The sequence below is a fragment of the Raphanus sativus genome, chromosome 4 (genome assembly GCF_000801105.2).
Source record: "Raphanus sativus cultivar WK10039 chromosome 4, ASM80110v3, whole genome shotgun sequence".
Classification (NCBI taxonomy): Eukaryota; Viridiplantae; Streptophyta; class Magnoliopsida; order Brassicales; family Brassicaceae; genus Raphanus; species Raphanus sativus.
The window spans coordinates 8313673-8327182 of record NC_079514.1 but is presented as its reverse complement, the minus strand read 5'-3'; the positions used below and the strand labels follow the sequence as shown (position 1 = coordinate 8327182).

The following is a 13510-nucleotide window of genomic DNA, read 5'->3' as shown; positions in this document are numbered from 1 at the left end:
TTCCTCCATGTCTTGGTAAAGAGTGAAAGTAGGGTTGATTTTCTTGACTATTCCCACACTCTTTTCACTTTTGAAAATTTACCGTAAGGCCCATTTTCTTATTTGTATTGTACTCTGTTGTTCCAGAGAAAAGGCCCATTATTTATTTCAAAATATGAAATGGGAGAGAGGTGAGCAAAGCACAAGCACATGGGAGGAAGTGAAGAGGAACTGGGAAAAGAAGTGCAGCTGACTAAGTGCAGGTGGAGATGGAGGTGGATGTTGATATGCACACGTATGTCTTTGTTAATGGTCATCATTAATCATCATCATTGGTATTTGTTGACACTCCAAGTCTGCGTCTTTGTCCCTCTTTAACATCTGCTTCTGCATAATCTCAGGTACCCATTTCACTACCTTCCTAAAGTTCTCATCTTTTTGATTGAGTTAGTGTTTTTGAATTGCAGATTCATAAAGTTAAAACCCTTGTTTGATCCGATCCCTTTTTGACGGATGTGGAGGAAGAGAAAGAGGGTTTCCCTGATGTCGTGAGGGAGGAGGATGTTAACAACATTAATGAAACTTTTGAGTCCTTGTGTCTGGCCTTCTTCTTCTTCTTCCTCTGATTCTTCAACAGTAGGGAAACAAGATGGACTCCTCTGGTACAAAGACTCTGGCCATCACCTACTCGGTGAGTTCTCAATGGCCGTTGTTCAGGCCAACAACCTTCTCGAGGATCAGAGCCAAGTTGAGTCTGGCCCTTTGAGTACACTTGATTCTTCTGGTTCTTACGGAACTTTTGTTGGCATCTACAAGATGAGTTTCTGATATTTGCTTCTGATGGACTTTGGGAACAGATGAGCAACCAAGAAGCTGTTGACATTGTTCACAACCACCCACGAAACGTGCGTTTACTTACACCCAATAGTTTCACTTGAGCAAAAAAACAGATACTGATTGTGTCCTTTGTGCAGGGGATTGCACGTAGACTGGTGAAAACGGCACTGCAAGCAGCAGCGAAGAAGAGAGAGATGAGATACTCTGATCTGAAGAAGATAGAGAGAGGTGTGAGGAGGCATTTCCACGATGACATCACTGTGGTTGTCATCTTCCTTGATGCCAATGTAGTGAGCTCTTCTCTCTCTTTCTATCCGAGGCGGCGGTATGACTTTCCCCAAGAAACTCTAAAAGCTACTGCTAGTCCCACTTTTTCTAGATTTCATCTTTTGTAGTTATTTAAAAAGGTCACACTCTCTTTGTTGGGTATAAGGATGTATAATTTCAACGTGAAAGCCACACACTACTGACGTTTGCAACCCATTCCAGTAAATTATTTATTTATTTTATTTGTTCAACGAGGACTTTCTGTAATCTTGTAATTGTTGTTGATGAATGAATGAATGTAGTAGGCCTTGCTTCTGTTGTACTTTTGTGTTGCATGAAACTCTCTAGAACAGAGGAGTGTTTGATCATATGATATATTTTACTTAGATTTTTATTTGTAATGCTGTTCAATATCACTTAGCTTTCAGTTGCTAACGTGTTTGAAGATTTTATGATTCTAAATGACTTGTTCTGCAATCCACCCCATTATGTGACTACCATAAGATGACATACATGGTGCACACTTTTGTCAGTTTACTATGAAAATGATGTATTTAAACTCACTTTTATTTTGCTCAAAAAAAAATCGTATATTTTAATTGTTTATGATTCTCTTTCTCATCTACTGCAAGGGAACAAAGGAAGCTTACCCAGTTTCTCTACTTTGCTTTGGTGCCAAGTTGAAAGCTTAACTCTGAGCAAATTTGAAATAAGTGTACCTTGCAGAGTTGCAGATATTTACCTTTTCCTTTTTTTTTGTGTTTTCAATATGGAGAAATCTACTCAGCACTGTAAATTATGTAGATAGAAAGATAGAACTCAACGTGTGTATTCTTAGCTTTTTACATAGTATTCTTCCATTTTTACTGGCTTGGTGTTACTTTTAATACTGAGACATCGATATTAAATTACTCAACAACGGTAACAAATCCATAAAGTGATTCATATCCCCAAAATAGTAAATATGGAAAATACAGAATGAAACATGCTGATAACCTATAGACCAAGAGCAGGTAAGTTTTGGTATATATTGTGTTAAATCTTAAGAAAATATAATTGGGTAGAGAAGAGAGAGATAAAGTGTGTTTCTGCATGAATTTATGGCAATGGTGGACCTGAGAGGTTTTAATGTTAGCTACAAAGAAAAGTAAAAACAGGTGTGCAATAGTTTTTGCCACCCCCACCCATCATAACCACAGACAAAAATAGGATTCGTTTTCTTCTCACAAAGCTCTGGCATTACAATGTGACATTAAATCTAGGATCTCTTCAATGGAGTGAGAGAGAAAGACAGAAAGATATGGGTCCTTAGGGTTCATAACTGTCTTGAGGTTGTAAAAAGGAGAATGATAGATAGAGAGATAGAAAGAGAAGGGCAAGTAGTTAAATTAAAAAAAAAAGAGCAGTAAGAACATTAATGGTTTGCAGGGCAGCCAGTGTTCCCTCCTTTCTGCGAGAGATTCTCTCAAAATTTATTATACAGCATCTTCGATCTTCTTTTTAACTTCTTCCTCTACATCTTTTTAACTTACATTTTTACATATATATTTTTGCTATGAACCCTCAAGAAGGAAAGACATTAGGAGACAAAGGAGTATTGGTTCACATTGCATAGCCAATTTAGTTTGTAACAATGTATACATATAGTGAAACTTGAAATAAAAAGAGAGAGGAGATAGAAATAGAGGGAGTAAAGAGGGTGAGCCAGCTTTAGTGTATTGGTAGTAGATGTGGTTTAAATGCCCCATACCTTCCATTTCCTTCTCTCATATACCCTAATTTAATACCTCTCCTTTATAACTCCCCTTACAGACATTCTCACCTCTCCTCATCACTCACACTTCCCCTCACACGTCTATCTTCTTCCTTTTTTTGTTTTGTTTTACAAGACAGTCTTCCTTTGAATCTGCACCTTTAGCACGAAAGAGTACTCTTTGATATTGGCCTGGTTCACTCAGATATTCCAGATCACGCACGCACTATATATACGCATTCTCTTAGTTATCTGATTGAGCCGCGCCAATATCTCAGTGCTCTCTCGTCTCTCTCTTTCTGTTTTAGACTATGTTTCTTGTAGATCTACCTATATGTATTGACTCTTTTTTTTTCTTATGTGTGTTGGTAATGAATTTACATTCTTTATTGATAGTTTTTTTTGATGTAAAACTCTTTAATGTAACTACTGTTCTTGCTTGTTATATCCAGATTATTAAATATCGCACTGCGACTCCATAGAAGCCTTACATACCCTTTCTTCCCACCCAAGGTACTCCTACCCAACCCTTCACCAGCTTCCTTCCCAAGTATTAATAAAATCCTTCTACTGTTTGTGAATTGCCTAGCATCATTATCTATCTATGAATCCCTTTTAGAATGTATATTGTCTATTACTTTTCATTGAAAAAAACTGAAAATTTCAGCTAGACTCATATATATTGTTTTATCAGTACAAATTGAAGAGTGTTAAGGGTTAATTGGTATACATATACAAAGGAAGTGAATAAATTTGAAAGGACAATGTTATTATGTAGATGTCACAATCGCAAGAGAGGTAATATGTCATGGAATTTTTAATGGGAGAGAATCTGACGAGCACGAACCCTAACCTGCAAGCGAGCAAGAGCATGCATACAATGTAAGGCTATTCGAGCTTGTCTCCTCACAAGCACACCTCTCGCCACCGCTTGAAGCTTCACCAGACTCTTGAGCGCTCTAAACGCTCTCCTTGCCTACAACACTTGCAATGGTCAACTTTAAAAAAAGAAAAGAACAAGGTTAATGTGTTCATGTTTTACCAGGTGACCCCTGAAGAAAGCTTGGATTTTAATGGCGGCATTGTGTTGTCTACTGGTTTCTCGTACAGATGAGCGAATGGTGCTAGGAGATCGTCGGAGAAGGTTCCTCCGCACAACGCCAAACAATCTTTTGGAGTTGGCCATTTTGGGAAAGCCCTTGGTCTCTGCTTTGTTTTTGTTTTGTAAAAGAGAAACGTGGAGAAGGAAACGTAGTGTAAACGAAAGTAAAGACGGTGGCTTGAAGGGAAGGAGATGATGTGCTCTCCATTTTTTAGTTGTTGATCTTAACGAACGAACGTGCTCGCATGCTCTTCTCTTTCTAGTTTCGCTCTTATTTTTGTTTTCTTTTTGTTTATTTTACTTTTCAAGACAGAAAATGAGAAAAGTCTTTGGTCCTTTTTTTTTTTTTTTCGCTTCGTAATATAGGCATTCATTCAAAGGAAACATTGTATTTGGTAATAATACGACATCAAAATGATTCAGAAAGTATTATTAAAACGCTAAATGTTATAAGAGAGCCAGTGCATCGATATCCAAACCTGCTTCCTCTGCAGGCCTAGGGCGTTCACGAGCCAGACTTCCAGAGAACATTTGTTTGTACGATTCCACATGTTCATCTTTCAAAAACTCGAACAATGGTCGAGGGGTGCCTATCCTGTGGTTAGGAGGAAGAATCTCCCAGGGTCTACTTGCTTGCAATAGCTCTCCTCTCTCGTCGGAGAGGGAAAAAAGTGGAAGCAAATTGAGCTGCTCAAACACCCCACGTGAAAACGATGGCATGAAAGGCTCTAACAATCGTGCAACAAGGTGTACTAAACCAGCAGCCGTTCTTAAAAAAACTGCACTACGCCTTTTATCTCCCTTGTAAAGTTTCCAATATTTGTGCCCTTGACCCACAACGAGCATAGCAGTATTCAGGCCATGCTTGAGCTGAACCTTTTCCATGGCTTTGACATACTCAGCCACCAATCTTCCAACCTTAACACCCACGCATGTAGACAGAATGTGAGATTTAGCACGAGGAGCATCAGGAATGACAGACCCATAACCTGCAATAAGAAGCAGAACTCGATTTACAAAGTTGCCTAGGCCCAACAACTTGGTATTCAGATTTGCTTGAAGATCCTTCCATTTAAATGATGCGTCAGACACCTCAGGCCTTCTGGCCAGCAAGTAGTATCGCCATACTTCAACAGGGATACTTGTATCTCTGACATCATTACCAAACACTCCAACACCTTCGCTCTTGGAAAAGTTTCCGCCTTCGTAGTTCAAATATTCTGTCGCGCTGACTGTCTTGGCCATTGTCCAGTTTTCCCCACTGCCACGCTGAGCTAAGGGAAACATCACCTGCATACCAACAAACAGACAGTTACAAAACAAAAAACATATCCATCTACAAATATAAACCTTCCTCTAACAAGGAGACCTAAAAAAAAACACATCCAAATTATATATATATATATATATATATATATATATATATATATAAAAACACCAAATAGCCAAGGTTCCCAAGACCAAAATAAAAGCATAACCCTAGGACCTTGATGTCACTTAGGGTTAGGTGAAAGATATTTAGAACAAGAACAAGTCAACGGAGGTAAAGCAATTTAACAGAGAGGTTAATGGAATACTCACAGTGTGAAATGGGAGGCAGTCTTTCCCATAAACTGGTAAAGTTCCACGTTATCAGGATTCTTCCACCACTTGTCCCATTCAGAGGTGTAGCATGATGTTATTGAGACGTATCCAATAGGAGCGTCAAACCAGGCGTAGAAGACCTTATCCTGGTATATCTCATGTCGGCCGGGAATTCCCCACTTTGGATCCCGTGTGATGCATCCCTGTCTACGTCCTTCCTTAAACCAAGCGAACGTGGGTGAAAGAGCATTTGTGCTCCAAGTTTCACAAGAGCCGATTATATACTGGATATGATACTGCTGCCTATCTTCCAGGCGTGGAAGCTCAATAAACCGATGGTCTGGCTCGCAAATTGTGGCTGAGTCCTCTTTAAGCAAATTTTTTTTGCCACAGCTGGTTAAAAATTGCTCGTGACACTTGTGTGTGTTGTGGAGTACAAGTCCGACCAAACACGTCAAAACTGATATCAAACCAGTCATAAACTTGTTTATGAATGGCATGGTACTTGTCACAGACTTCCTCCGTGGAGCAATTCTCCTCGAGAGCTTCGGTCTCAGTAGCTTTGGTCTGATTTTCAGTCCCGTAATCATCTGTTCCACATATATAAATAACATTATAGCCACGGAGACGACAGTATCTGTAGAGATTATTAGCTTAGGTTACTTAGGTTAGAAGTTAACTTGATCTAGGTTAGTGCAGAATATAAAGACACACACGATTTAACGAGTTCCCGGCCCTCGGCGCGGTACGTCTCGTGGGAGAACTTCTGCTCCCAAAATCCACTAGATCAAATAGGTTCTAGTCCCACCAAATCAGTGTACTAGAGTGTTTACAAAGAATCAAATACTCCAAGCTAGAGGATACAACAAAAGCCTTAAGATAATAGACTTAAGCCTAAGCTATGTATCTTGTATTGTTGTCTCCTTCCTCTTGCTTCTTCCTCTGAGATTGATCTGATCCTTGTATGTTGTTTGCTTGTGACTGCTTGGCTTTTTACCTAATCGAACACTCACATATTTATATGCTTCGTGTTGGTTTCAGGTTGCTAACTGGATGGGCTTGGAGTGGGTCTACAGGTTGTCTTGGACCAAGCACAATGTTGCTGCTACTGGCCCATTAAGATTTGGCGAAGCCCAACCTCCACAAATCTCCACCGGTTGGCATGAGCCCAAATCCAGCCCATTCTTCTTGCCGACAAACCCATTCCTTGTCACTTTTGATCTTCGGAGAAACCAAAGCGTCAGTGTGACTCTCTCTCTCTCCTATCATCTCTTTCGCGAACCTTCTCCGCCAAATCGGACTCGGTGTCGACGATAGAGATCGTTGGTTGCTCTGTCTTGCTGTCGTTGATCATCGAGCGAAGGTCCCGTAAGCTCCACCTCACCGGTGGTGCATATTCCCCTCTCTCTGTTTCACTTGAAGCCTCTCGCCAAACTCGGCGATTCACTCCTCTGTGGATAACGACGGCTAGCTTCGCCGCGATGCGATGTTGTCACCTCTCCTCTTAACTCCCCTCAGGTACATCTAATCTCTTCTCTTCATAAGAGACTAGGATCATCTGTTAAGGACAGTTGGACGGATCTTATGACTCGTTGAGCTAACCCGTGGATTCTTTTATCTGCATGTCTTCTCAGATTACTCGAGTCTCTTCCTCTGGACGCGATTGAGATTCTGACATGCCGTTGAGCTCACAACTGAGCTCCACCATCACGCTCCACCTCTCCCGTGAGTAAAGTATCCTCCTTTTTTAACTGAATCTTCATAGTATGTGTTCCATTCGTCTATCTGACTCCTCTGTACTGTTTCAGGTGTTGATTGACCTCAATGTCGAGCTGACATTGTTCCTGGCTTAACATATGTCTGTTATCTGACATTCGTTCCAACTTCCTGAGCTGTTGACACACTATTACATTCTGTTGGTAAGCCTGTTACTCAAAATACATTTCTTCAGTTAGATGACGTTTTCTGTCTTGATACTAACACTTGTACTTTGCGGCTTGGTGTAGGTCTACTATCTCTGAGGTGTGGGTGACTCTTTCCTCAACCTTTCTGGCCCTTTGATGCTGGTTTCAACAACCCTTCCGACATCCTTCAAGAGCCAGTGTATCTTCATACAGGAATGTCTGGTGGTCCACGGTTACTCCACCTGAACCTGGCCTTCTGCCTTGGTTCTTATTATCCTCCAGGTGATTCCTCCTTCTTTATAGACACTCCCTGTTGCCTTTGATTCCCTCTGTGTGCACACACTAACCAATCTTTTAAATCTTGTGTTTGTGTATTGCGAGGATGGGATCATACAACTTGAATCACCTGTAGCGTCTCCAGTCGTCTCAGTTCACATTCAAAAGCTCACAGCAAAGCTGGAACTTCTGACCAGGTACCGTTTTAGTTAGGAAATCTGCAGGATTGACGTTAGTATGAATCTTGTTTAGAACAATGTCTCCTGCTTCCACTAGATCTCGAATGAAATTGAACTTAGTAGCTATGTGCTTAGTCTTTTCGTGATTGACTGGATTGCGTGCTAGAGCTAGGGCACTTTGAGAATCACAATAGAGCTTGATCCCCTGCTGTTTGAAACCCAGTTCAGCGCATGTTTCTTTTAGCCACATAGCTTCTTTTGCTGCTTCGTTCATTGCCATGTACTCTGCCTCTGTAGTAGATAGGGCAACTACTGATTGTAAACATGACTTCCATGATATAGTATTGCCACCAAACTTGAATGCATAACCTGTGACTGAGCGTCTCCTGTCAATGTCTGTTGCATAGTCTGAGTCTGAGTATCCTTCCACTAGTAGTGTAGAGTTCTTCTTGAATGTCAAATTAGAATCCACAGCTCCGTTTAAATATCTTAGGATCCACTGAACTGCTTTCCAGTGTTCTCTTCCTGGTTTACTCATGAATCGACAAACATAACCAACTGCAAATCCTAGGTCAGGTCTAGAGCCAACCATAGCATACATTAGGCTCCCCACCGCACTAGCATAGGGAATCCTTTCCATCTGTGAAGCTTCAACTTTCCACTCATCATCTGTTAAGCTTCTCAATTTAAAATGCGATGCAGTAGGAGTAATCACAGGCTTAGCGTCCTGCATTCCGAACGTCTTTAGAACTTTCTCAATGTAGTTGCTTTGAGATAAAATCAGGGTTCCTTTAACTCTGTCTCGAGTAATATCCATGCCCAAAATTCTTGAGGCCTTTCCCATGTCTTTCATCTCAAACTCCCCGCTCAGCTTCTCTTTAAGTTCTCTGATTACTTTCTTATTTCCTGAAGCAATCAGCATGTCATCGACATATAACAGTAGGTATATAGCTTTATCAGTGTTCACGTCCCTCATGTAGACACATAGGTCCTTGCTACAACGTTCAAACAACTGATCCTTCATGAATGTGTTGAACCGATGGTTCCATCTTCTTGGGGATTGCTTCAAGCCATACAAGGACTTCCTTAACAGGCACACTTTGTTCTCTGTCCCTGGCTTTATAAACCCTTCAGGTTGTTCCATTAGAATTCTTTCTTCTAAGCTCCCATGTAGAAAAGCAGTTTTAACATCCATCTGTTCTAGCTCAAAATCTAGATTAACCACAATACTGAGCATAAGTCTGATAGAGACGTGTTTTACAACTGGTGAAAATATCTCATTGTAGTCAACCCCCTCTGTCTGAGAATACCCTTTAGCAACTAATCTGCCTTTGTATCTCTCATCTTCAACTCCTGGAATCCCAGGTTTGAGCTTAAATAACCATCTGCATCCAACAGTTTTGGCCTTAGGAGGCCTATCAATCAAATCCCATGTTCTATTCTTCTTGTGAGATTCCATCTCCTCTATTGCAGCATTGTTCCACAACTTCTTCTGTGGGCTTCTCATAGCTTCAGCATAGGATTTCGGTTCTTGTACTTCCAAATCTTCGATCACATTTAGAGCATATGCGACGAAATTACCATCCTCATATCGGGATGGAGGCCTCACGTTCTGTCTTCTTTCCCTATCTCTGGCTAGAACATATGTGTCAAGCGCTCCAGTGTCATCACTCACACTCTTCTCCTCGTGATCACTTTCACTGTCATCGTGATCTTGTTCTTGTTCACTTGAGTTGTTAGAGTCAGTTGATGATGATGATCCTTCTCCACCTTGATCAGATGGGCCTTTGGACTCAACAGAGGGAGAAGGCCCTCTGATTAAATCATCACTAAATGAAACCCTCTTCTTAGGTCGTTTCTCTGTCTCTTTAGTTGCTCCTGTGCTTTCTTTCTTTTTAGCAACAGTGTGCTTATACAACTCATCTTCGTTGAAGACAACGTTTCGGCTTGTTCTGCATCTGCCTTCATCTTCTATCCACACACGATAGCCTTTGGTACCTATAGGATACCCCACGAAAACACCCTTAATTGCTCTTGGTCCTGTTTTCTCTTCAGTTATGTGAACATAGGCAGTGCATCCGAACGTTCTGAGGTGTCCCAAGTCGGGTTTAGCACCTATCCACACTTCTTCTGGCATCTTGAATCCCAATGTAGAATTAGGTGATCTGTTGATCAAATGGATAGCTGTGGATGCAGCTTCTGCCCAGAAGCTTTGGTCTAAGCCAGATTCGGCTAACATGCATCTAACCTTATCCATGATGGTCCTGTTCATCCTTTCTGACACCCCATTCTGTTGAGGGGTGTAACTGCAGGTTCTGTGGCGCTTAATCCCAGCCTGCTTGCAGTGATTATCGAATTGCTTATTACAGAATTCCAACCCATTATCTGTTCTCAAGCATTTAATCTTCTTCTCTGTCTTAGTTTCAACCTCAGCTTTCCATTCTCTGAATTTAGAAAATACCTCATCCTTAGTCTTCATAAAATAAATCCAGACCTTCTTAGAAAAATCATCAATAAATGTCACAAAATATTTGTTTCCTGCAAGACTATCCGGTGTAGATGGAGAACCCCAAAGGTCAGAGTGAACATACTCTAGAATCCCTTTAGTCACATGCTTAGCCTTAGGAAAACTTTGCTTATGAGATTTACCAATTATGCAATGCTCACAGAAATCCAATGTCTTAACTTCCTTGTCAATGATAAATCCCTGTTTGACAAGTTCAGACATATTATTAAGACTCATATGACCGAGGCGAGAATGCCAAACATTAGTCATATTTTTCTCAACTTTAGATAGATTGGCCTCTCCTCGAGAGACCGTCCCCTGTAGATAATAGAGCCCCTGATGATACTTCCCTGATATAACCGGTTTATCATCTTTATAAAAGTTAACCATAAGATCCTTTCCTTCATATCTGCATCCTGACGTTTCTAACATACCATAGGAGATTAAGTTTCTGCTCATACCTGGCATGTATCTCACGCCTGTTAAAATCACAGTAGATCCATCTGGATTCAGAATTTTAATCTTCCCAATTCCTTGTATGTTGCTGTGTGTATTATTTGCCATTAACACTTTTCCACCTTTGAATTCTTCCAGGTCAAACAAGAAATCCTTGTCAGGAGTGATATGAAATGAGCAGCCAGAATCCATCACCCATTCATCCTTGGTGTATTGAGTACTCACGGTAAGTATCAATGGTTGCTTCGGTTCTTCTGCTAGATTAGCTGAGTCTTGCTGTTTATTTTGTCTTTTATCAGGGCATTCACGATTCCAGTGACCCTCCTTGCCGCAGATGAAGCATCCCTTGGAGTTCTTATTTCTGGGACGCGATTTGGATCGTCCATGTCTGCTTTTGGATCTCCCCTTATAGGGTTTTCCACCTCCTCTGCCAGAACGTTGATCTGATCTTCCTCTCTCAACCATCAGACCTTCTCCACCTGACCTGGTAAACTTACCACTCTCAATCAACTCTCTTTCTTTTGATTTAGCTGCTCCAGTAACCTCAGCTAGGCTCAATGTTTCTCTCCCATACTTGAGAGTTTCCTTGAGTTGATCATACTTGTTAGGTAGAGAACTTAGCAGTAGAATAGCTTGGACTTCCTCTGAAACTTCAACTTGCAAATTATTTAAATCTGCCACTAGTTTCAGGAACTCATCCACATTTTCATCAATAGATTTTGACTCCACCATCTTGAATGTGTAGAACCTGAGCTGTAGATAAATCCGGTTAGGTAGTGATGTCTCTGTGTACAAATTATTCAATGTACTCCACATTGCAGCAGCAGTCTCGCAATGTTGAATTTTCCTTAAGACTTTGTTACCAACATTCAGCACAATCAGGTCCTTGGCTTTCTCTGATTTTTCAAATTTTGCAGGGTCAATTGCAGGAGCAGGCTTAACGATTCCAGCAAGCCCCTTTCCAGTGTCTTTCATGGCAGACTCTGGTTCATCCTTAGCATCAGGATCTTCTTTTAAAAGCTTCTCGTCAGTGAGTATGGCTTTTAAACCGAGCACTCCAAAGTGAGCAAGCATTCTCACTTTCCATAGTGCGAAGTCACCATCGCCTTCGAACCGATCGATCTCGATGCGTTCCTTTGACTTCACCATTGAGAAGGTACTGTATTACCCTCTCTCTCTCTCCTAAGTAGCCTAGATGTATAACCGGAAGCTCTGATACCACTTGTAGAGATTATTAGCTTAGGTTACTTAGGTTAGAAGTTAACTTGATCTAGGTTAGTGCAGAATATAAAGACACACACGATTTAACGAGTTCCCGGCCCTCGGCGCGGTACGTCTCGTGGGAGAAATTCTGCTCCCAAAATCCACTAGATCAAATAGGTTCTAGTCCCACCAAATCAGTGTACTAGAGTGTTTACAAAGAATCAAATACTCCAAGCTAGAGGATACAACAAAAGCCTTAAGATAATAGACTTAAGCCTAAGTTATGTATCTTGTATTGTTGTCTCCTTCCTCTTGCTTCTTCCTCTGAGATTGATCTGATCCTTGTATGTTGTTTGCTTGTGACTGCTTGGCTTTTTACCTAATCGAACACTCACATATTTATATGCTTCGTGTTGGTTTCAGGTTGCTAACTGGATGGGCTTGGAGTGGGTCTACAGGTTGTCTTGGACCAAGCACAATGTTGCTGCTACTGGCCCATTAAGATTTGGCGAAGCCCAACCTCCACAGTATCTAGCATACACATCAGCGCTCAGAACACCTCCGATGATGTCTCCGAGATGAGGTACGTTGTTGACGTAAGGCAGAGCACTGGTGATTAGTATATTTCTTTGCCCAGGGATCGGCAATTTGGGGCCGTCGTCTTCCATCGCAAAACAAACGAAGCAAATTAACTTTTAGGTTATTCCTAGAGGGAGAGAGAGTCTTTGGTCCTTTTACATTCGGTTAATAGTTATGTCAAAAATATACTTATATACTTTGTTTCTCAAACCTAATTATTATTCTATCACAAATTATAAAAATATTTTATCAATGATTGCATGATCACACTAAGTCACTTTATCAAAATTAAAAATTGGTGATTTTCTTTGCATTACACCGAAAATCAATTTCAAAATAATTTTATTAGTTCCCTTTATGGTTAGCAGAAGTTCGATTAATCTGTTTAAGTCGATTATTCTATTAATTTTCATAAATATTAAAAATTACATTTTTTATTTAAATTTTATCATTTTTGGTGTAAAATTATTGATCATGGATCAGTCGAGAGTGCTTCCAACTTATTTGTAAGAAAATTAAATTGTTCCTTTGTCACTTGTGAAAATAGTTCTCAGTCTGGTTGCTGCTTTATTAAAGAAAAAAAAATGTGTTGCAGATTTAAGTCCATTTACCTGAGAATTAAATAGGCCTAGTTTCTCAAAAGAGGCCCAACTAAGGTCTTGTCCTCCACTGTTCTGTTGCGGCGGGCCGGCGGCTAATGAGAATTTTGGCAATTGCCAAATAATTTCTACCTCTGTCAAATTTTCATAGAACTACAAAAGTCTACAAAACTACATTTTGGAGATCTTATTTTTGTCTTCTTGAGTAATTCTCCATGTACTTAATCAGTTAATTTATATAATGTTTGGACTCACTGCACCCGAACTTGAGGATACAACAAGGTCG

At 40.5% G+C, this 13510-nt stretch overlaps 2 protein-coding genes and 1 long non-coding RNA gene across 4 annotated transcripts; 2 read left to right on the top strand and 1 right to left on the bottom strand.

Annotated features, from left to right (window-relative positions):
- The first annotated feature begins 555 nt into the window (after positions 1-555).
- Positions 556-1286, top strand: LOC108850192 (probable protein phosphatase 2C 79). The gene is made up of 4 exons (XM_018623763.2): positions 556-780; positions 837-884; positions 954-1103; positions 1224-1286. The coding sequence occupies exons 1-4, from the start codon at positions 556-558 to the stop codon at positions 1284-1286; spliced, it is 486 nt and encodes a 161-aa protein (XP_018479265.2).
- A 1070-nt stretch (positions 1287-2356) lies between these two features.
- On the top strand, positions 2357-4275 carry LOC130510851 (uncharacterized). Of its 2 annotated transcripts, XR_008944644.1 has the most exons (3): positions 2798-3204; positions 3289-3349; positions 3615-4275. It is a non-coding gene; the product is annotated as an uncharacterized LOC130510851 (long non-coding RNA). The 2 variants fall into 2 exon arrangements; XR_008944643.1 differs by having other exon boundaries at positions 2357-3349.
- On the bottom strand, positions 3587-6295 carry LOC108850191 (methionine--tRNA ligase, cytoplasmic-like). Its single transcript, XM_018623762.2, has 2 exons — positions 5520-6295; positions 3587-5228 (listed from the first exon to the last, which is right to left on the bottom strand). The coding sequence occupies exon 2, from the start codon at positions 5223-5225 to the stop codon at positions 4386-4388; it is 840 nt and encodes a 279-aa protein (XP_018479264.2). The 5' UTR covers positions 5226-5228; positions 5520-6295; the 3' UTR covers positions 3587-4385.
- Between the last annotated feature and the right edge of the window lie 7215 nt (positions 6296-13510).

What these genes read in the sequence shown, in the direction of transcription:
- LOC108850192 (XM_018623763.2), top strand. Translation starts at nt 556, where the DNA reads ATGAAACTTTTGAGTCCTTGTGTCTGGCCTTCTTCTTCTTCTTCCTCT. An exon ending in TTCACAACCACCCACGAAAC is followed by an intron (nt 885 to 953) that starts GTGCGTTTACTT and finishes TCCTTTGTGCAG; the next exon opens with GGGATTGCACGTAGACTGGT. An exon ending in TCATCTTCCTTGATGCCAAT is followed by an intron (nt 1,104 to 1,223) that starts GTAGTGAGCTCT and finishes TTATTTAAAAAG; the next exon opens with GTCACACTCTCTTTGTTGGG.
- LOC108850191 (XM_018623762.2), bottom strand. Translation starts at nt 5,225, where the DNA reads ATGTTTCCCTTAGCTCAGCGTGGCAGTGGGGAAAACTGGACAATGGCC.